At 37.5% G+C, this 22,380-nt stretch overlaps 1 protein-coding gene across 3 annotated transcripts in view; it reads right to left on the bottom strand.

Annotated features, from left to right (window-relative positions):
• Window positions 1–22,380, bottom strand: part of LOC145694598 (uncharacterized) — an 81,058-nt gene that overhangs the window by 20,260 nt on the left and 38,418 nt on the right. For all 3 annotated transcript variants that reach the window (XM_081770993.1, XM_081770975.1, XM_081770984.1), the window contains exon 4: window positions 16,428–16,656. In XM_081770993.1, the coding sequence (XP_081627119.1) occupies window positions 16,428–16,656 (229 nt within the window). The remainder of the gene's footprint in view (window positions 1–16,427; window positions 16,657–22,380) is intronic.

Here is a 22,380-nt window from a genome sequence, read left to right as displayed (position 1 = left end):
GAAAAAACTATACTACCTGGCGGAGAATCGAATTGAGATTTTTCTCGTGGAAGTCTTGTACGATAACCACTACTCCAACGATTGCTCTACCCAAACTTCGCTTAATAAGTGGTGTGGTGTTTCTTTCTGAGAACATTAACACGAAAAGTGCTGCAGATCAATGAAATGTTTTGAATGTCCTGGTAATTTTCTTGCCCTTTCCCAACAAACATTCGTAAATCGTCTCTATCATGATGCAGATGTTTGCTTCCACATTCTTACTAATATATTATGAGAAGTCGATTCTTCACGATTACTTTATTAAAAAAACATTTGGGCGTGAACGAGACTCAAACCTATGTTGGATAAGTGTACTGCTTGTAAGTCCGCTACGTTACCAATACACTATCATGGCATATAAAACTTAACACCAAATATTACTAACTTCAGGTTTGGAACGAATGGCTTCTACTTGTAAGGTTATTTACACCAAAATCCACAACGAAATTCGTTTATTCGACGGCCTAGAGACAAATTAGTGCCCCCTAATAAGCGAAATAACATACAATCCAGGAAAAATTACAGAAATAATAACATATTATGCAGTAATTTCGCCGTGCAAGTTGAAGAGTAGGCGAATAATAATAATAATAATAATAATAATAATAATAATAATAATAATAATAATAATAATAATAATAATAATAATAATAACTATACTGTTAAGGTGAACAATTATATTATTATTATTATTATTATTATTATTATTATTATTATTATTATTATTATTATTATTATTATTATTATTATTATTATTATTATTACTACTCGTGTACTTTTGAACTTGCATGACGAAATTACTGCACAATATGTTATTATTTCTGTAATTTTTCCTGGATTGTATGTTATTTCAATTTATTAGTGGGTACTAATTCTTCTCCTGTTCGTCGAATAAATAAATTAGGTTGTATCGTGCCGGACATAAGTCCTTGACCAGGTAATGACTACTTATGAACTAAATACAGAGTATAAGAATTAAATCTGTCATATTTGTAGTTTTGTGTGGAGAAGAAACTAAATTGTGAACGAAGGATTTAAGAACAACTCAAGTTATTAATATAAACTATACCAAATATTATTGACTTTAAGAATCACAGAAGAAATACGAAACACGTTTTGAAACGAAGAAAAATAACGTATAGCTTCTGTTCCCAAAATACAGTTTGTGGTTTTAGTAACCCTCCACCCACCACTATTTTACACCCCTTGCTCCCCAAAAGAGAAGCGTTACCCAAAATAATGTTCCAAACGACTATAGCAACATTGCGGATGAGTGTTATTGTATTTTGTAGCAATAATACTCATGTGCTCCAAATTCATTACTAATGATCATTGAGGAAGACTGCCGCAAAAGTTTAACATTAAATATCCCAAACTAAAATGAACTTTTGTGCTTTCACCCCAAAAGACGGACTACATATCCGTCACATCACACATTTGTCTTTTAACATCACACATTTGTCTTTTGGGCTTAAGGAAACTGATGATTAATGACAGTAAAAAATTATTAATAGACGCTAGAGAACGTCGAAAACCCACATAGACGATGTTGTTCACCACGAACTCACGTGACCTAGGATAAAATCATTCATAACCTGTGAAAATACGATATTTAATTTTGTTTATAAATTGATCTTTGAAATAAAACATTTCCTGAAACTTGCAATATCCAAGCAGCAATACAAACACTAATATGAATATTTATGTATTGTCTGTCAAACAAATATATACATGTTTTCTGCGGGATAGTATCTTGCCCCTCGCTGCTATGAAAATAAAATACTACACATTACCCCATATCATTTCACCAGGAGCTTATTGCTGATCAGTTAAAACAATATTCCTGGGAATCGTAGCGAAAAATGTATTTGCTTTTTCGTGCACTGTACAAAAACACAAAGAGTGAACGCAATAAAATGAAACAAGGAAAAATACAATGTGATGTAAAATGCTTGGACGCTTTCGACAAATCACTCTATGTAGCACTTTTCTTGCAAGCAGGTCTTGATGGTGTAATCGGTAACACCGTGGGCTCAAGTTCACGGGGTTCTCAGATCGATTCTCCCTGAAGAAATACTTTTTATTTTCCTTACAAGTTTTTTTTTTTTAATTATTCAGTCATCCGAGAAAAGGAAATTGTGTAGAAACACATTTCACTTTTGTATTCACATTATCGGGAAGAAATATGCTCATTTCTTGCAGTTCAAACCGTAGACAATAAGTTAGTGAATAATGTTTTTCGGTCTTTTTATAAACAATGTCTAATTTGGTGCCGTCGGCAGAGCTCTACACTGTAGACCTTAAAGTCGCATGTTTCTGAGGAAAACTGTCCATTTATTATTATTATTATTATTATTATTATTATTATTATTATTATTATTATTATTATTATTATTATTATTAGAATGACAAAAGAAGGAAAGAAAAAGACACATAGTCGAAGCTATTGATAGGAACAGAAGAGATATACTTTATGCGAGATTCTTTTTAGGTTTACACATGAACATAATAATATTATTACATTTATGGATTGAAAGGGAATTAATATTTTAAGAGAACAAGAAATGGAGTATAAATATTTGTTAACTGGTAGCAGTAATGAATTTAGTTTCGCCCTTCTTCTAGCTAGGTTGAGTTGATTTTGAGTTTAACGTCTCTTCCAGGAACAAGGCTATATGAGACGGGACCTACTGATTAACGTGGAATATGAAACACATGAGTTCCTGACGGGAATCGAACCCGAGTATTTTTCTAGGTAGAAATGTGAGGTGACACCTTGAATAGAATCGTTCTTGTGACTAGAGTTGTAAGTTCGATCACTATTTGTAATTTGTGTTATTCCTTTAATGTTTTATCAACGTTGCATGTAGCGTTAAATTTAATAATAACTTGTTGGTAAAATCGCATGTAAAATTTGTTTAAGAACAATAAAATGGAGGAAAGTTGTTTTGTGCATGTCTAGGAATGGAGTATAAATGAAAGAATAAACTACACTTCTGTCCAGAATTTCTGTCGCATCTCTTTCAAAATTACATAAATAGAAATAACTCTCTTTCTTATGATAGAAAATGTTAAATGTCTTCTTAGAAGAAGGCAGAAAAAGGATACCACATAATTCAAAAAATATTTCTGTAAAAATTAATAAGTTATAATTAATAAAAGAAATCTCCGAAACTCATCGCCAACGCCAAATTCTAAGTTCCATTTTCGTAAGCGTGGCAAAGCGCAGCGAAATTTACAGAGACAGAGAGGGAATTTTATGCTTTATTAGAAACACAACGTTACCCTTTCATAGTGTTAGTTACTATACATATTGCATAGCTCTAATAATAATAGATATTAAACATCTTATACGTTATCAAACAAATAAAAGGAAATAATCCACAAAATACGCGAAGCGATCAGGCAGTTTTAGGTAGTGATTTTCCAATATGCGTTTACTACGAGAATGAACCTTAACATACCTTCGTAGAGTAGACCGTTATCACACGCTCCCCGAATATTTTGTTTTTATCCACGATCATCAGTTCGAATAACATACCCTACGCTGCTTTTTGTAGAAAAGCTTGATTCTGACCATTACTTAAACAGCAATGTTTTGTTCTAATAATGTGGCTTAGTATTATCGTCTTCATTGGAGTTTATCTGAATATCTTCAAATAATCCAGAATTACACCCTTTAAAGTATTACAATTATCAATAATTTTATAAAAAGAGGAAACTTCATTTCTAATCATTATCCGAACCTTATCCTAACCGGAAGAGGAAACTTGAAATAGTAATTAACATATGAATAAGCTTTAATGAAACATTACTAAAATAAAACATTTACTTCGAATAGTCTCTGCAAGTAATTTGTGGTAAATGGGCAGAAATAATGAACATAAACTATTAGTTGTTAATTAAAAGTGTAGTAGCGATAGCTCTAAACCCAAGTACAATATTCACTCTTTGGTTCATAAAAATAATAAACAGTTTACAAAAATACTGATATTTGGCTGTATCGTAAATCTGTTAGTAAAGAAATAAATAAATAAAATACATATTATGTATCATTTAATCACTGTGACTCGATAGCTGATTGTGAAGATAATGAATATGAATACAGACTGTTACAAAGCTAGGGACCATAAGTGGCCCAGTGGAAGCCTGTGGGTGTAGCTAAGCAGCCTGAGGTGTTAGACTGTAGTGATGTCAACGGCTCGAGCGGCTCGGCTCACGGCTCAGTCACCACCAAGCCGAACCGAGAAGTGAGCCAAGGCCACAACTCACCCTATCGAGCTGGCTCGAGTCCTGGGCTCAGTTGGACCAAACAGAGCCAAACCAATGACTCACCCTAACGTACCGCCTCGAGCCGACGGCTAACCTGAGCTGAACCTAACCGAACCGATGACTTATTCCAACGGAGCCAGCCTCGAGCCAATGTCTCCCTTGAGCCGAGCCGAACCGAGCCAATGGTTCACCTGAGTCAAGCCTGCTCGAGCCGATGGCTCACTTAAACTGATCTGAACCGAGCTGCCTCGAGCTGTTGGCTCAGTTGAACCGAGCCAAGCCGGAGCTCGAGCCGAGCTGGTTGACATCATTATTAGACTGACCATCGTGAGTCCCTCGAGTCCCTCTGTAGTAGGAAAGGAAGAATTTTAATTGTCCTCGATGTTTCTGAATTCGTGTCCCTGTCGATTCTATGAGTCCTGAAATATGAAATAGAGAATATGTCAGGAAGTTTTATATATATATATATATATATATATAGCGGTCACATCTGGTGCATAGAGTCTCTTGTTCGATCCCAGCTTGCGTCAAGTGAACTTTGTGGTTGACACGGTGTGTGTGTGGGATTTTCTCGGGGTTCTCGGGGTCACTTGGTAACTTAACGCGTTGTATCGTATATGCTGCAAGGCAAAACTTTAAGACGCTTTTTATCTGCTATCAGTGGCTATTGCGCTCTCCTATTTTGTAATATTAACATTTTAAATGTGCACTACTACTTCGCGAAAGATGGCTCCGAAGTTCGTTTACCAAAATCTGTTTTTCCCTTAATAGTTTTCATCAGTTCCCTTGAATTGAAATACCCATTCTACGGGGAGGAAGAAGGTTTAAATGAGCATACCAAATATTTCTCAAATAAACCTCTTCCTGATCATTAGAATGTGCATACAGGAGAACTCTGAAATAAACTAAATGTACGAGCGTCATTTTGTTATAAAAGTATATGGCGAACGCATTTTATATGATTCCAAACAATTATCGTCCAATATACAAGGTTAATGAAGCACTCTTATTAGCAAAATTAAAAAGATCTACATAATTTATCCCTGTACAAGCCAGGTTTTCTGCATCGCCTCTGTGCCAAATCGGAAAAATTCACGACTAGTAATCATAAAGTTGGTTGTTCGCGCCCACCCAAGGGTAGTGTTTGTTTCTCCTTTATTGTTGGGGGTCGCGGTGGCTCAGTGGTAGAGCGTTCACCTCTGGTGCTTGGGGTCCTGGGTTCGATCCCAGCCCCGCCAAGTGAACCCTGTGGTGGACAAACACCGAGTGCATGGGTTTCCTCGGGGTCCTCCTACTTTCTTCATTCCACCATTTCATTCATCACTCATCATCACCGTCTCCTTTAGCCTAACCGGCATAATTGTGGGACGTAAAACTCAAAGATTTCATTTCATTTTCTCTTTTGGTGTTTTTAGACTCACCTTAATGTAACAAAATCACGCATAGAGGCGATTTAACATATTTTTACCGAAATAACTTGTGGTTAATTGGCGTTTCCTCGGGTCTCTGCCGCTGGTGGGCAGCTAGTGGTATAATTTTCAAAACGGAAGTGGGATCACAGCGGATCGTCGCTACGGGGCCGCCAATTTTTGGCAAAATGTCGCTAGTTGCCCATCGGTGGTCCACTACGATTATGGCATGGGGATATTTATAAATAATGGTTACAATAGATTAATAAGATGAGAGAGAGAATCTGTTCCTAGGTCACTGAATCCATATCAGAAAGCCATTACTCGCTATTCCTTAACTGTTTTTGTTCTGTGGCGCTAAAGATTGAAATCGGAAATTGTTAATTTGAATCGCGTCTAGCTTGAATATATGGTTAAAGGGAAGATAGAACGTGCTGTTAAGAAGCTGAATCGATTACATAATACTATATCTCGATATTTCTCACGTCTTGCTCTACGGAAATCGGTATTGAAACCGGAGGTAGTAGTAAATTTAAACCATTTCCGTTTTTGGTAGAGTGTTCGCCATTGTCATGATACGTTGCTTTGAAACGGTGAATCGTTTTCAGGAAACCGCTTGTTGTTATCTAATAACCATTTTGTTCTATGTTGATAAATGTTGAAATCGGAAATGATTAACTTGAACAACTTCCGATTTCAACAGGGAGTAAACAAAGGAGATGAAACCTATCCTTGGGACGGTAAATCGATTGCAAGATCCGTTATTTCTTTATCGTTTACCGTTTTTCCTATGATACCTGTCAACAGATGGACGGACGAACGGACATAGCTGTTCTATACTTCTGTCTTTAGATACTTATGCATAGCACAGCTTAGAAGTCTCATACCGAAAGTGAACCTAATGCCACTTTTCAGTATAAAACACTAGCTCCTGCCAGCAATCAAAACTGGATAATAGAAGTTCGTCTGTAGTGAATGACATGTGAAAACTTTGTCGTTTCTAAATACATTCATCTATATTTGATTTGTGTGATAGACTTCATGTAGAAAGGAAAATATTGCTTTATTCGTATTAAGACTACTGTGCTAAGCACAACACAGAACACGTAGTCACGAGTTACAAGCTAGTGGTTAAATGGTTTCACGCAGGTAACTGCCTAAAAGAAAGACAGCTTGCTACAGCAATAGTGAAGAATTACAAGAAACAAGAATTGAATCTTTGAACAACAACAAAAAGACCACATTCAAATTCGGATCAGCTGCGACAAGCCAATTGTATACATATGGTAGTATACTGCACGACCGCACCAACTGATGATTGGGACAATGAAATCACTGGGCAATATTGAAACGGTATTTTTAGATTAATGTTTAACGTTTATGCTCTTCAGGTTACAAATGACAGACAATTAATAACAGTAAATGAAAAGGAAATTATTTTTTGTGTTCTAGCGCGAATAGAACCCGGAACCGCATACACCAAAGACGCACGTGCAACTTGCCAGACCAACGAGAAGGGTTGAAAGCTAATATTTTATCTGAGGATACAAAATTCTATTCACAATTATTTACAATATTTTACATATAGTCACTTACATCTAACAACAAAAAGAAAAAGCAATCAAAGTTTTACGTCCCATAATTATGCCGACTAGGATAAAGGAGGGGTGGTTATGAGAAATCAATGAAATGGTGGAATAAAGAAAGTGGGGAAAACACGAGAATCCCGAGAACCCCCCCCCCACACACGCTGTGTCCACCACAAAGCTCACTTGGAGAGAGCTGGGATCGAACCAGGGACTCTATGCACCAGAGGTGACCGCAATGCAATTGTTATAACTTCCTGACTTATTCTCTATTTCAATCACATTTCAGGACTTCTAGAATCGACATGGACATGAATTCAGAAACATCGAGGACAATTAAAATTCTTCCCTTCCTACTACAAAGGGATTTGAGGGACTCACGATCGTCAGTCTAATAATAATGTCAACCTGCTCGGCTCGAGCCGCCTCTGTTGCGATGAGCCACCAGCTCTGTTCGGCTCGGCTCAGGTGAGCCATCGGCTCGGTTCGGCTCGACTCAGGTGACCCATTGGCACGTTTCGACTCGGCTCAGGTGAGCCATTGGTTCGAGCCGGCTCGGTTGGAATAAACCATCGGCTCGGTTCGGTTCGGCTGAGGTGAGCCGACGGCTCCAGGCGGCTATGTTGGGGTGAGTCATTGGTTCGGCTCGGTTTGGTCCAACTGAGCCGAGGACTTTTTGAGCCAGCTCGTTAGGGTGTGTTGTGGGCTCGGCTCACTTCTCGGTTCAGCTCGGTGGTGACTGAGCCGTGAGCCGAGCCGCTCGAGCCGTTTTTTGACAACACTACAGTCTAACACCTCAGGCTGCTCAGCTACACCCACAAGCTTCCACTGTTACTAGCTTTGTAACAGTTTGTAGTAATATTCATTATCTCCACCCTCGCAGTCAGCTATCGGGTAGCGGTGCTTAACTGATACATAATATGTATTTTATTTATTTATTTACTAACAGTTTTACGATGCAGCCAAAAGATCATTATTTTTGTAAAGTGCTTATTATTTTCATGATCCAAAGAGTGAATATTCTACTTGGGTTTAGAGCTATCGCTACTACACTTTTAATAAACAACTAATAGTTTATGTTCATTATTTCTGTCCATTTTCTACAGAGAGTATTCGGAGTAAATGTTTTATTTTAGTAATGTTTCATTAAAGTTTAGTCATATGTTAATTACTATTTCAAATATTCATAACTTTCCTCTCCCGGTTAGAATAATGATTAGAAATGAAGTTTCCTCTTTCTATAAAATTCTTGATAATTGTAATACTATATTTAACCCTTTTTGGTACCTGGGTTTTTGGGGTATTTTTTAGACTTTCGGTCAAGCAGCTACTGCATCGTCACTATTTACCCTAGGGTCATGGTTCATACCTCATTCTCTTTAAAATGGACCTGGCTTTCAAATGGTACCACTTGCATGCTAATACCATATACCAGGAGAGGGAAAAGTGATGTCAAAGGGAAAATTTCGGGGGAATTTTTTTCACAATTTGGGCCCCTCTGGAACGGCCCTGTGTGAACGTAGAGACATCAGAAAAATCTGATACATAGTACTTGGTAGACTGAATGTGTGTGCCAAATTTCAAGTTTCTATCTTGAATACTAAGGGCGGGAGAAATTTTATCAAGAATCCTTACAATGACCCAAATTACCGCAAAACGCCATGATCTCAGGTAAAACATTTCCTGAGACATCTCTATTTACCCTAGGACTATAATCCGCCAATCATTCTCTTCAAAATAGAACTGCCTTTCAGGTGGTACCATTCAGATGTCTCCATCATGTATCTAAGGCGGGAAAATCCCGAAAAAAGGTATTTTGGTCTAAATATCCCTTTTTGCAACTTTTAGCCCCTCTGGACCCCCTGTTTTAACGCAAAAATCTGAAAAAAATCTGTTAAATACTATTCGGTGGACTGAATGTTTGTGTACAATTTCAATCTTCTAGGTGCAAAAATAAGCCCGCCAAAAAATACCGAAAATATCCCATATTTCCCTATACAGAAGTATATTTTGATAAAAAAATCTCTGACACATCCCTAATTACCCTAAGGTCATGTTTCGGTCATCATTCTCTTCAGAATAGAACTGCCTTTCAGACGGTACGACTCACGTATCTCCATCATGTATCAAAGGCGGGAAAATCCCGAAAAAAGGGATTTTTGGTCTAAATATCAATTTTTTCAACTTTTAGTCCCTCTGGACCCCCCTGTTTTAACGAAGAGATCTAAAAAAAATCTGATAAATACTACTAGGTGGGCTGAATGTTTCTAGGTGCAAAAGTAAGCCCGCCAATAAAAAATATACCGACAATGTCCATATTCCCATATACAGAAGATATTTTGTAAAAATTCCCTGAGACATCTCTAATTACCCTAGGATCATTGTTTGCACATCATTCTCTTGAGAATAGAACTGCCTTTCAGGCGGTACCATTCGCATGTTTCCATCATGTATCTAAGGCGGGAAAATCCCGAAGAAAGGGATTTTTGGTAAAAATGTCCCTTTTTTCAACTTTTTGCCCCTCTGGATCCCCCCTGTTTTAACGCAGAAATCTGAAAAAAAAATCTGGTAAATACTACTCGGTGGACTGAATGTTTGTGCAAAATTTCAATCTTCTACGTGCAAAAATAAGCCCGCCAAAAGATAATGAACATAGGCTTAATAAAAGAAAATATATATATTTTAGAATTATGACGTCATCTCCTCCTATGTCTCGTCGCAGGAAGGTGTGAAATCATACGTAAGGTCTTCTACAATGCCTGTGGACCTGAAAAACAAAACAAAAAAAAAAAAAAACGGACGAAAAAGCTCAAATAGGAGAGTTATAACGCAATGTACCCTGAAACACCCATATGGTACAAATTGTACCATAAGTACCCCAAAGGGTTAAAGGATGCAATTCTGCATTATTTGAAGATATTCAAATAAACTACAATGATGACGATAATACTAATCCACATTATTAGAACAAAACATTGCTGTTTAAGTAATTGTCAGAATCAAGCTTTTCTACAAAAAACAGTGTAGGGTATGTTATTCGAACTGATGATCTTGGATAAAAACAGAATATTCGGGGAGCGTGCGATAACGGTCTACTCTACGAAGGTATGTTAAGGTTCATTCTCTTAGTAAACGCATATTGGAAAATCACTACCACAAACTGCCTAATCGCTTCGCGTATTTTGTGGATTATTTCCTTTTATTTGTTTGTTTACGTATAAGATGTTTAATATTATTATTATTAGAGCTATGCAATATATATAGTAACTAACATTATGAAAGGTTTACGTTATATTTCTAATGAAGCATAAAATTCCGCCCTCTCTCTGTAAATTTTGCCGCGCGTTTGCCACGCTTACAAAAATGGAACTTAGAATTTGTCGATGAGTTTCGGAGATTTCTTTTATTAATTATAGTTTCTTTATTTTTTAATTTTTTACAGAAATATTTTTTGAATTATGTGGTATCCTTTTTTTTTAGAGGCTAGCCTGACGGGCTAGCTGCCTTTCAGAGGGTTACGCCCTCTTTTAGGAACGAGACATGATAGTTAACTACGGAAAGAATATGTTAGATGGGCTAAGTGATTTTATACTTTATTAGCAACAACAGTTACATAAATAAGTAATTTGGGAGGTGGAGACTTAAGGAACATTAATCCTTAACATTAGGTGCAGGTATATACACAAGGAAAATAAACATACAGTATATTTTAAACAAATAATCGATAACATAATGGAAATGATGATTAGGTATAGAATTTATGATATGTACAAGTATAGCAATGGGAGTGAAAGATGTGGTGAGGTGCTTACACAGGACAACACGTGGATAATATTAATTAGACAGATGAGGTTATCTTCAGCCTAGGGGCTACTCTAGGCAATGATGAAGACGAATGAGGCCCTTGTTAGTAATTAATGGTAATCACTGTGCTGGAAATGATGGGTGAATGAGAGGAAGATGTTCATGAATGACGTAATCTGTGATTATAAGTAAAGCAGGTTCTAACGGTGGTAGAGTATAATGATATAATGTGAAGAGGAGCGAAAGTGGAGGATGATAATAACGGTGAGGTGTTGGATGAAGTGCTAAATAACGCATTGTGTCCTGTAATAAAGGATGTCGTGTTTCGAAGCGTTTGGTGATAAATGTTAGCCGCAGCTTTTCTAGGTAATATTGTAAAGTCGGAAAAGTGATTTTGCGGTATAAACCCTGTGTAGGACTAGGCAGCTTAATGCGGAACGCTATACGGAAAGCATGGCGTTCTAGAATTAAAAGTTTACTGTAGAACTTAGTGGGTGCAGCTATCCAAGCAGTAAATCCATAAGTAAGGACAGGTCGTAAAAATACCTTGTAGGTATTTAGGATGGTGTGTGCTTTAAGGCCCCAGGTGGTACCAGTCAATCGTTTCAATAGATTGAGTCTATTATAGGCTTTTGTAGTAATGACTTTCAGGTGTTGGGACCAAGTAAGGTGGTGATCATAGGTAATTCCCAGATATGTGACAGTATTACTGATTTGAATAGGCACCCCATCAACGTACAGAGAGATATTGCGTGGATTTCTGCGGACTTTAGAAGTTCTTTTGGGTGGTAGGAATATGATGGCTTGGGTTTTAGCTGCGTTGATAGTAAGCCGCCAAAGAGTGCACCAAGTGTGAAAGCGATTAATAGCAGTCTGTAACTTAATGGTGAGCTGCTGGATAGTTGCTCCAAGTGCGAGAAGGGCAGTGTCATCCGCATATTGGAAGAGATGGACCTGATCTGGCAGTCGGGGCATATCTGCTACATACAGAAGGTATAGTAAAGGAGACAAGGCTGACCCTTGTGGTACTCCAGAGAACAGAAAGATCGGATGTGACAAACTGCCTCGTACTGAGATATAGGTGATACGATTCGTAATGAAATGGTAAATGAGGCGAATGTAGGAGATAGGAAGCTGAAATTGCAGAAGTTTGTATATGAGCCCATGGTGCCAGACTTTATCGAATGCTTTCTCCAAGTCAAATAAAACTAAACAGGAAGGATTTGCTGAATTATAGTGTTGAGTAATGAGCGTTGTGAGTCGAAGTAGTTGATCATTTATAGAGAAAGCTGGACGGAAACCTGCTTGTGTGACTGGAAGTAGGCCGTGATCTGAAATGAAAATATGTAATCGTTTAACTAGGATACGTTCCAAGATCTTACTGAATGTGGATGTAAGTTGTATTGGCCTATAAGACGCAACATCCTGAGGAGGCTTATGTGGTTTGGGAAACATTAGCGTCTTAGATGTTTTCCAAGCTAAAGGAAAGAAGCCAGTTCGCAATATGAATGTATAGATATTCGCAAGAAGTAGTAATAGTGAAATAGGGCATTCCTTGATATGGCGATACATCACGTTATCTAAGCCAGGTGCAGTATTCCGTTTATTATTGAGAACTTGAGAGATTTCGTGAGTGGTGATTGGGGCGGAAACAGCAGTATTAGGAGGTAAAACATGAGTAGGATTGGGTTGTAGTTCTGGTGATGAAGTATTGAGTCTGTCTGCAGGCTGAGGTGTTTTCTCAAATGGCGGTGTGAAGATAACTTGTAGGTGATCTGCAAAGGCATTTGCTTTATCGCTATCGGTACTAACAGGTGTATCATCCAATAAAATGGGGTAGGGTGTACTAGAGAATTTTCCACAAAGCGCATTGAAGCGGGACCAGAATTTAGTAGGATGCTATGTTTCAGACAGGGTGTTGCATGTCTTTACCCAGCACCGGAGTTTATATGCTTTGATGTAATTGTGCACTGTACGTTGAAGTTGTTTGTGATGTCGGAGTGCTTCTGGGTTGCGAGTGTGGAGATATTCTCGATAGAGCTGACGTGAACGTTTGATCATGGAGAGATAGTGTGGCGGAAGTTTAGGCTGATATGGAACAGATTTCGTTGTTGGAATATACAAGTTGCTGGCTTCCTGGATTGCGGATGTAATGCGATCTACAGTCTGGTATAAATCGTCACATGTGGCCGGTTCTGTTATATCACTGGTGAGGTCTGTAATATGTGAACGATATTGATCCCATTTAGCTTTATCGTAGCGTAAGCTCACTCGTACTGGTAAAGAGGAATGGGTCGTAGTTGAGTATGGTTTGTAAACAAGCTTGATTGGTGCATGATCACTACCAAGAAGATCAAGGATTTCTACAGTGCAATGTGAGATAAGATTTGTGGAGACAATGACTATGTCAGGCTTGGTGTTTGAAATTGGGCGTGTAGCTTGTGGAAGATCAACAATAACCCCAGTAGTGTGGGTTGTTATGAAGTTAATGAAATTTGTCCGGTCACCATCGCTGCGGCTATGCATATTGAAATCGGCCATAATGATGTATCTATTGAAAGTATTGGAGATATATTGTACGAACTGCTGAGGTAATGGATGATTTGGTCTGATGTATATAGTTGCTAGGGTGATGATGACATTTTTGAAATAAACTGTGGCAAGGAGATATTCAGGAAGAGCTGTTGCAGTATACTGATGTTGGCGATAAGGGATGTGAGGAGAAATCCCTATGGCTACTCCCCCATTTGCTCGAAGTGCAGGTACGGGATTTGCAGAATGTAACATGGTATATCGTGGTAAACGGCAAGTACGAGAGTTTGTTAGAAAGGTTCCTCAAGAAGAAGCTGTTCAAATAAAACTTTGTGTTTTGGTAGTGATCGGATGTTCAGAAAGAGAAAAGTTAAAGCCATGATGTTAAACAAGTGAACTAGCATGTGATTTATGAAAATGAACAGTATTTCCGGAATAAGTAGCAGTAAAATTAACATGAAAAGTGGTTTTTGATGCCAGAATGATTTGCTGTAGAATATGCGGCCTAATAAAAGGGTGGATGTTTTGCAAAGCTAGCGTTAGAAACGTCAATAGCTGGTCTAATGAGACAGGAGCGTCAATTGGATGTGGATGGGTTTGAACTGGTGCCGGTGGTCGCAAGGGAACAACGAGTTCAGGATGATCCTGAATAGGGTCTGGTTTTGCCTTACACTTGTAACTGTAGGCCGGATGCTGCTCATTACAAGTGGCGCATTTTGGTGGCAATTCCAAGTTATCACAAGTCCGGGTGTTATGAGGACCAGCACAATAGCCACATTTACTGGAACTTTTACAATCGGATGTGTGATGGGAATTGTAGACCTGGCTGTGGTATCCTTTTTCTGCCTTCTTCTAAGAAGACATTTAACATTTTCTATCATAAGAAAGAGAGTTATTTCTATTTATGTAATTTTGAGAGACATGCGACATAAATTCTGGACATAAGTGTAGTTTCTTCTTTTATTTATAGTCTATTCCTCGACATAGACAAAAACAACTTTCCTCCATTTTATTGTTCCTAAACAAATCACGTAATGACCCATACCTTTGGTTCGGTCTCACTTGTTAGCTCTAAACTTCATGTGTCTGGTTTCGGTTTCTTTTTTTGCCTTTTCTACTTGTGTTCAAGAATTAAAACTGGTTCTGCGCGTTAATCGATCCGTGGACTACAAGTTCTTCAGCCCGCCTTGCTATCGAATACTCTACGACGTAGGATGGCCAGAGCAGAGAAACTGATTTCTTTGTTCAAGAGACATACGCACATTACACTGGCTTCGTTACCTCGATCTGTGTGCGAATTTACACAACTAACTCGGTCTTCAAATTTTACACGTGATTTTGCCAACAAGTTATTATTAAATTTAACACTACATGCAACGTCGATAAAGCATTAAAGGAATAACAAATATTACAAATAGTGATGGAACGTACAACTCTAGTCACAAGAACGATTCTATTCAAGGTGTCACCTCACATTTTTTATCTCGAAAGATACTCGGGTTTGATTCCCGTCAGGAACTCATGTGTTTCATATTCCATGTTAATCAGTAGGTCCTGTCTCATATAGCCTTGTTGCTGGAAGAGATGTTAAACTCAAAATCAACTCAACCTAGCTAGAAGAAGGGCGAAATAAAATTCATTACTGCTACCAGCTAACAAATATTTATACTCCATTTCTTGTTCTCTTAAAATATTAATTCTCTGTCAATCCATAAATGTAATAATATTACTATGTTCACGTGTAAACCTAAAAAGAATCTGGCATAAAGTATATCTCTTCTGTTTGTATCAACAGCTTCGACTGTGTGTCTTTTTCTTTCCTTCTTTTGTCATTCTAATAATAATAATAATAATAATAATAATAATAATAATAATAATAATAATAATAATAATAGTAATAGTAATAATAATAACAATAATAAATGGACAGTTTTCCTCAGAAACTTGCGACTTTAAGGTCTACAGTGTAGAGCTCTGCCGACGACACCACACTGGACATTGTTTATAAAAAGACCGAAAAACATTATTCACTAACTTATTGTCTACGGTTTGAACTGCAAGAAATGATCATATTTCTTCCTGATAATGTGAATACAAAAGTGAAGTGTTGTGTTTCTACACAATTTCCTTTTCTCGGATGACTTGATAATTTAATAGAACTTGTATTGTAAAGAAAATAAAAAGTATTTCTTCAGGGGGAATCGATCTGAGAACCCCGTGAACTTGAGCCCACGGTGTTACCGATTACATCATCAAGACCTGCTTGCAAGGAAAGTGCTACATAGAGTGATTTGTCGAAAGAGTCCAAGCATTTTACACCACATTGTATTTTTCCTTGTTTCGTTTTTATTCCGTTCAAACTTTGTGTTTTTATACAATGCACGAAAAAGCAAATACATTTTTCGCTACGAATCCAGGAATATTGTTTTAAGTGATCAGCAAATAGGAAGCTCCTGGCGAAATGATATGGGGTAATGTGTAGCATTTTATTTTAATAGCAGGAAGGGGCAAGATACTATCCCGCTGAAAACATGCATTTATTTGTTTGACAGACAATGCCAATTAGATATAATTAGTGTTTCTTCCACGTATACTTTCGAAGGATTTTGTACCCCGAAGTTCTTGAAACGTTTCCCCTGACTTAAGATAAATTAAATTGAGTTTGTATGTCCGTCTTCTATAGGGTATATCTTCTATAGGGGCTATCAGTGAAGGTAATAAACTGTATTTGTTTCAACTTTGAAATTTAATGAAAACATTTATTCAAAGACGTAAACAAATTTACCTGCTCGTCTGTGTCCGGATGTAGAAGAACTGAGTCTTGGTCTCCGGTGAGGCCTCATTCTATAAGGAACCAAAGCCATCTGTGGTGAGTAAACATCAGTTTCTGATTCAACAGGGTCATCCCAGATATTCCTTGGAGGCATTTTGTGTACCCGCAACTTAGTAAAGGACTTATGAATTCTGACTTCCTCCGTCTCGGATTCCTCATTTTCGTTATCTTCCTGCTGTTCCTGTCGATGAGATGAAAAAATAAATATTTTTTTTGTCTTATACGAAAGTTAGAACTTTATACACCATGAAACGGAAACATTGAATTTCGCTTATAGCCCACGTTAGATCGATTCCTAACCTACTTCACTCAGACGGAGTTTTCTTTTCAACGCACGCGCATACGCAATTACGATCAGATTAGCGTCTCGAGTAAGCTGCCATTCTAAAAGTGTACAAAAGATAATTGGTGGCAAGTGTTACGATACTTTCTGTATAATAGTCTCTTTATTTGACAGGACAATTGTCGATGGCAAGAGGAGCAACATGTTACTGATTTGTTTGCTCGAGGAGGCTGGAAAGTGCTCGAACATCCACTATACTTTTCAGATTTAAGCCATTGATTCCCAAAATTAATTAACCCCTTAGTGTCGTTCTTTATTTCGAGCTAGCGGTTTCCGAAATGTTCCAGAGATTCTCCAGGCAATAGAGAGCTGAATTTGAACCACCAACAGAACAACCATTGCTATAGGTAAACTTCAATTTCCACATTTCTGGCAACAGTTTGTACACAAAGCTACAAGCACTATGAAAGACAGTAAAAGTTTCACTGATATATCCTCTCTGTACCACATGTAAATTAATGGTTTCCACTATTAAAATGCTAACCCCCGTATTGAGACTACTCTCGCTAATTTTAATATTGATGAAACACTTGCGCTTCAGATTCAAAAATTACCATTTTTTGTCCGCTGGCGAAAAAGTATTTAAAAATCCCTGCGGGAATTCTTCTCAGAATCTCGTAGAAGTTTGTTCCTATCTTTTAATTTTAAATTTATTGATAAATATCAGAAATAAACACTGATTATTTTTATTTTTCTATAATACAGCATGTATCAAAAAGAATCATCCGGTTTTAAACAATATCTATTCTGTCTTTTCAGAGATGTGAGTGAACAATGTACTGTTGGAAAGAGGAACATCTGTAGTTGTACATGGTTTCCGCTAGGTAGCAGCAGTGTGCTTGAGTGAACGCCCACTACAGTTCTGGTTAAAAATGGCATTTGGACAACAGAAAGCGTTTTGTATACTACGTTTTGAGGGGTGCAAGTCAGTGATAATTGTTCAGCGTGACTTTTGTACTAAGTATGGTGTGGATCCTCCTACTGCACAGAGCATTAGACGATGGCATGAACAAGTCCGAACAACAGGTTGTTTGTGTAAGGGAAAATCACCGGGACGTCCTCGAGTGCCCGACGCAGACGTGGAGCGCGTCCGTCAATATGTTTTACACGCAGTCCGCAGAAATTCGTTCGTCGTGCAGCTCGACAGCTCAACATGCCCTCGATGTCCGTCTGGCGTGTGTTGCGTCGTCGTTTACACATGAAACCATACAGAATTCAGCTACTGCAAGCTCTTTGTGAAGGTGACAAAGAACGACGTATGGAGTTTTGTAATTTCATTCTTGGCAAGATTGCAGAGGACGACAGTTTTGTTCGACGCTTAGTGTTTAGTGACGAGGCAACATGCCATTTGAATGAAAATGTGAACCGCCATAATGTGCGAATATGGAGAACGGAACACCCACATGAAGTTGTACAACATGAGAGGGACTCGCCAAAAGTTAATGTGTTTCGTGCAGTTTACCGAAAAAGGGTGTACGGTCCATTTTTCTTTGCCGAGAACACTGTGACGGGGATAACCTACCCTGATATGCTTGAGTACTATCTTTTCCCACAGTTGGAGACTGATTCGAATGATTTCATCTACCAATAAGATGGTGCACCGCCACAGTGGCATGGGAAAGTGCGGGGATTTTTAAATCGAACGATTGCACAACGATGGATCGGTCACACTGGACCAAATGATGCAGCGTTACAACACTGGCCTCCAAGGTCACCTGACCTTACTGTATGTGATTATTTCTTGTGGGGGTTTATAAAAGACTCCGTTATGTGCCTCCGTTACCAAGCACATTGAATGAACTGCGACATCGCATAACGGCAGCTGTGGAATCTGTAACTGAAGACATGCTAGCTGCAGTTTGGGACGAATTTGAATACGCATGGTCATATGCTGTGCATCTCACGGGGGGCACATTGAACACCTATGAACAAGTGCGATAAAAACTTTTTGAGTTTCACTGTCATGCAAAACAAAAACTATTTGTATATGTTTATTAGTTTCAGAAATACAGACTTGCCAAAGTGGATGAATCTTTTTGATACACCCTGTATTATAGTAACTGTTTGTTAATTCATTACATTATCCACTTTATGTTGCATGCATGTATATATTAAAAATATATACTTTCAATCGAAATAAGCAAATAATAAACAAAACTCGACAAACTTATTATCTTAAAAAGGATATTTATTGAGTATGTAACGCCACGAAAGTAGCGTTACATTTCGTTTCAGTTCTTTATTTATTTTCTTGCTTGCTCATAATATTCATTTGCTAATTATCTAATGTTCTATGTTCCTTATTTTGTAAAATTGTTAAAATTAATATAATAATATATTTATGTATTTTAAAGCCTATGAAAGCAATAAGCCATGACATCTCCTTGAAATATTACGCCGCAAGAAAGAAAATTAGGAGAAAAAGAAAAAAAAAGAAAATATTCTGAAAAATTGTTCAACGAGTTCTCCCGGGGTGGATATGAGATGGCGCTGTAAACACTAAGTATTGGGGAGCTTTGTTCTCATTTTTTATTCAATTTTTACTAGGGGAAAGTCGTCTGGTATCGGACAGCGGGTGGTATCGGACAAAAGCAGTTTTCGTTATTTCCTGCTTAAGGCGGCACCTGTCAAGCATACAGTTAGTTGATCGAAATGAACTAGCCAAGCCCACGCCATAGTGGATTTGTCCGATGAAGGTGTATCTCGTGCATCAAGGTTTTTGTATTTTTGCGAGTGATTAGGTGCACGGAGATTGATTTGTGTGCCTGCAACTTCTCACAAAGTAAATGTATTGATATATTATTGCCATCACAGCATTTATTAGGGTATATATATATTGTAATTTAGGCGCATAGTTGCCTTCGTGTTGTTACAAGCTGGTAGATAGCCATTCATAAGTTACAAGTGTTTCGGCTGGTATCGGACAAAAGGGAATCGGGTGGTATCGGACACAACACTGGTAAGTAAACTTGACGTTTTTAATGGTTTCTGGCCTTTTCAGGAAACCGTGGGGAAAATACGTGGCAGTTGGAATGAAGAAAATATGAAGTTGACCATGGACAAAGTTATTTCCAAAGAAGCACGTGCGGACAGTGCTAGATATCGTGTTCCTTAGAGTACATTAGAAGATCGTGTCGGAAGAGAAAGAGGTAACAGCTAAGCCTCGCTGCTCGGATAACAAAGGCACATCTAATAGAACGTGACCAAGAAGAAATACTATACAATAATGTAAAGGCTTTGTATAGTTAACTAGCCTAATGCCACTAAGAATATTAGCATTTTTAAAACTAGTTTAGAAACTTGCTGAAAAACTAAACATTATAATCTGCGGTGAGTCTTTTGATGATTGGATACTGCGCAATATATGTAAAGACTTGGTGCATGAACAATATGAAAATTTTGAAGGGGGACTGTTTTATCATTGTGATTTATGTCAGAACAAAAAATAACTCTTGATGAGACTAAAAATTTTAAGATCTATTATTTACTCTTATTTTAGGCTGTATTTCAAAGCATAATAAAACTCTATTTTGTGTGTAAGAACTCCTGTAAGTAAACAGCTAATATTTGCAAATTCTTTTGTTATTAAATTACGTCAAAAGACCAATTCTCTATAGTTTTATGTTTGTCCGATACCACCCTCCACTTTTTAAGAATGGTAATTTGTATTGCCTTTGATTTTTTACAAAAATATATATTAGTAGTTTTTACCTCTCAAATCACCTTTAACACGTTGTGTGTAAGATACCAAGGTATCATTTTGTGCATTAAGTAATTTGATATAGCTATTTTTCAGCCTGACAAACTAAAAAAAGCTAAGGTGTCTGATACCAGACGACTTTCCCCTATTTACAATTCATTACTTTCGACAATTTTATTATTAGTTACAATCTTCATTTACTGTTTTTCATTTTCAATATGTTCATGCGCCTCTTATACTTCTTAATTACATTAATAGTGTGATAAACAATTATATTTAAAACAGGCAAATTCGGCCATCTTGGCACGTGCCCTTTTAGTACATATTCTTATTTCAAACAATTTATAATTAAAACAAATATAGTGACGTAGTCCACAGGGCTCTAAGGCCGGGACTTCCTTTATAAATCTCCCGTAAGGGAGGTAACTGAACTGAACTGAGTTCTCCCGTTTCCTCCCACTTTTTTTTATTTTACCATTTCATTCATTCCTCATCATCACCATCTCGTTTAGCCTAACCGGCATAACCGTGGGACGTAAAAAATTCATTTGTGTTTATTTGCAAAAGTGCTTCGAATTCACGTCTAATAATTTTCTAGTTTGAGTATTTAACGTGACAAATTTAACAATTAGACCCGAAAGTATTTATTAGTTAATTTTTGTATATTTTGTGGATTTGAATTTGGGTTTATGATGTTGAAGACTAATTGCAATTGCGAAGTGATGTTTTAAAGCAGTCTCGTCTTTACAATCATTTCCTTTCTTCGTTATTTCCATTGATAAATTGTTCACGACACCATTAAAATACGCTTGAAATGCCTTATATAGATATATACTCACTTATTCAGATCGATGTTAGTAGTAAGTCACTTACCAAAACTTTGTGCCCCTGGATCCCTGGCTCAGGACCTAAGTTCCCTGACCCAGAGGCCATGGCCCTACCTAAAACCACCTCCTCTTATTTTGGCAATGAGTACGGTTGGCCAACTCCTAAAATTTTGGGAGGAGTGCATCAGAACACTTCTTAAAGTTTGGAAATTGCCAAAAAAAAAAAGTTGATATAATATAGGACCACAGTGTGTTCCTCTGTAAGTTTGGTTGGTCTATCTCGTTCGCTTTTATGGGAATCGCTAAAAAATCATGTTAAAGAGGCTCTTGACCTGTTTTATCCTGTTTGAATGAGACTTTATTAGGGTATATAGTTATACAGCGTGATGCATCTAAAAGTACCGCCTGAAATACTGAAGAAACTAGGTATGTTAGCAATATACGATTTGCGACAGCGATGTCGAATGGAGATCACCAAACAAAGGTATAGTGTGGTAGAAAGAATATCGACAAATATGGTTTTAATAGGAGATGATGATCTTTTCTTGAGAAGCTGAATTGATCCCCCCCCCCCCAAATACTTGTTACTATCTATTTCCGTTTTGTTCTATGGAAATCAATGTTGAAACGCGAAATGATCTCTTCCTACCATGGTTTGAATAGAGGATTCACGAATAAGATGGATCCTATCCTTGTAATGCTGAATCGATTTTTTTTAAAGAATGGTTCTCGATATAAGTCGTTCAGAGCGCATGAATCAAATCTAATTACCAAAGTTGTGACAATAGGTCAGTAGTTGTGCTATTTCAACATAGCGGAAAGTGACACTAGATGCCCAAAAGTAGGTTACAGTCCCGTAGTAGTAAACTTAGTTTCTTTATTATTTGTTCTTAAAGCCTCTTTCTTATACCTTAAGCTCGGAACAGCCGAAGCAAATAAACCCATAAGCTAGAATGTACTTGTACTTGATCAAATGAAGGGATGTATACCTACTTTTGGGCCCCCTGTATATAAACTACTATCAGGAGGCTTTAA

Source organism: Thermobia domestica, chromosome 1 (genome assembly GCF_964235325.1).
Source record: "Thermobia domestica chromosome 1, izTheDome1.hap1.1, whole genome shotgun sequence".
Classification (NCBI taxonomy): Eukaryota; Metazoa; Arthropoda; class Insecta; order Zygentoma; family Lepismatidae; genus Thermobia; species Thermobia domestica.
Note: the sequence above shows the minus strand (reverse complement) of the source record. Positions and strands in the feature narration are given on the sequence as shown.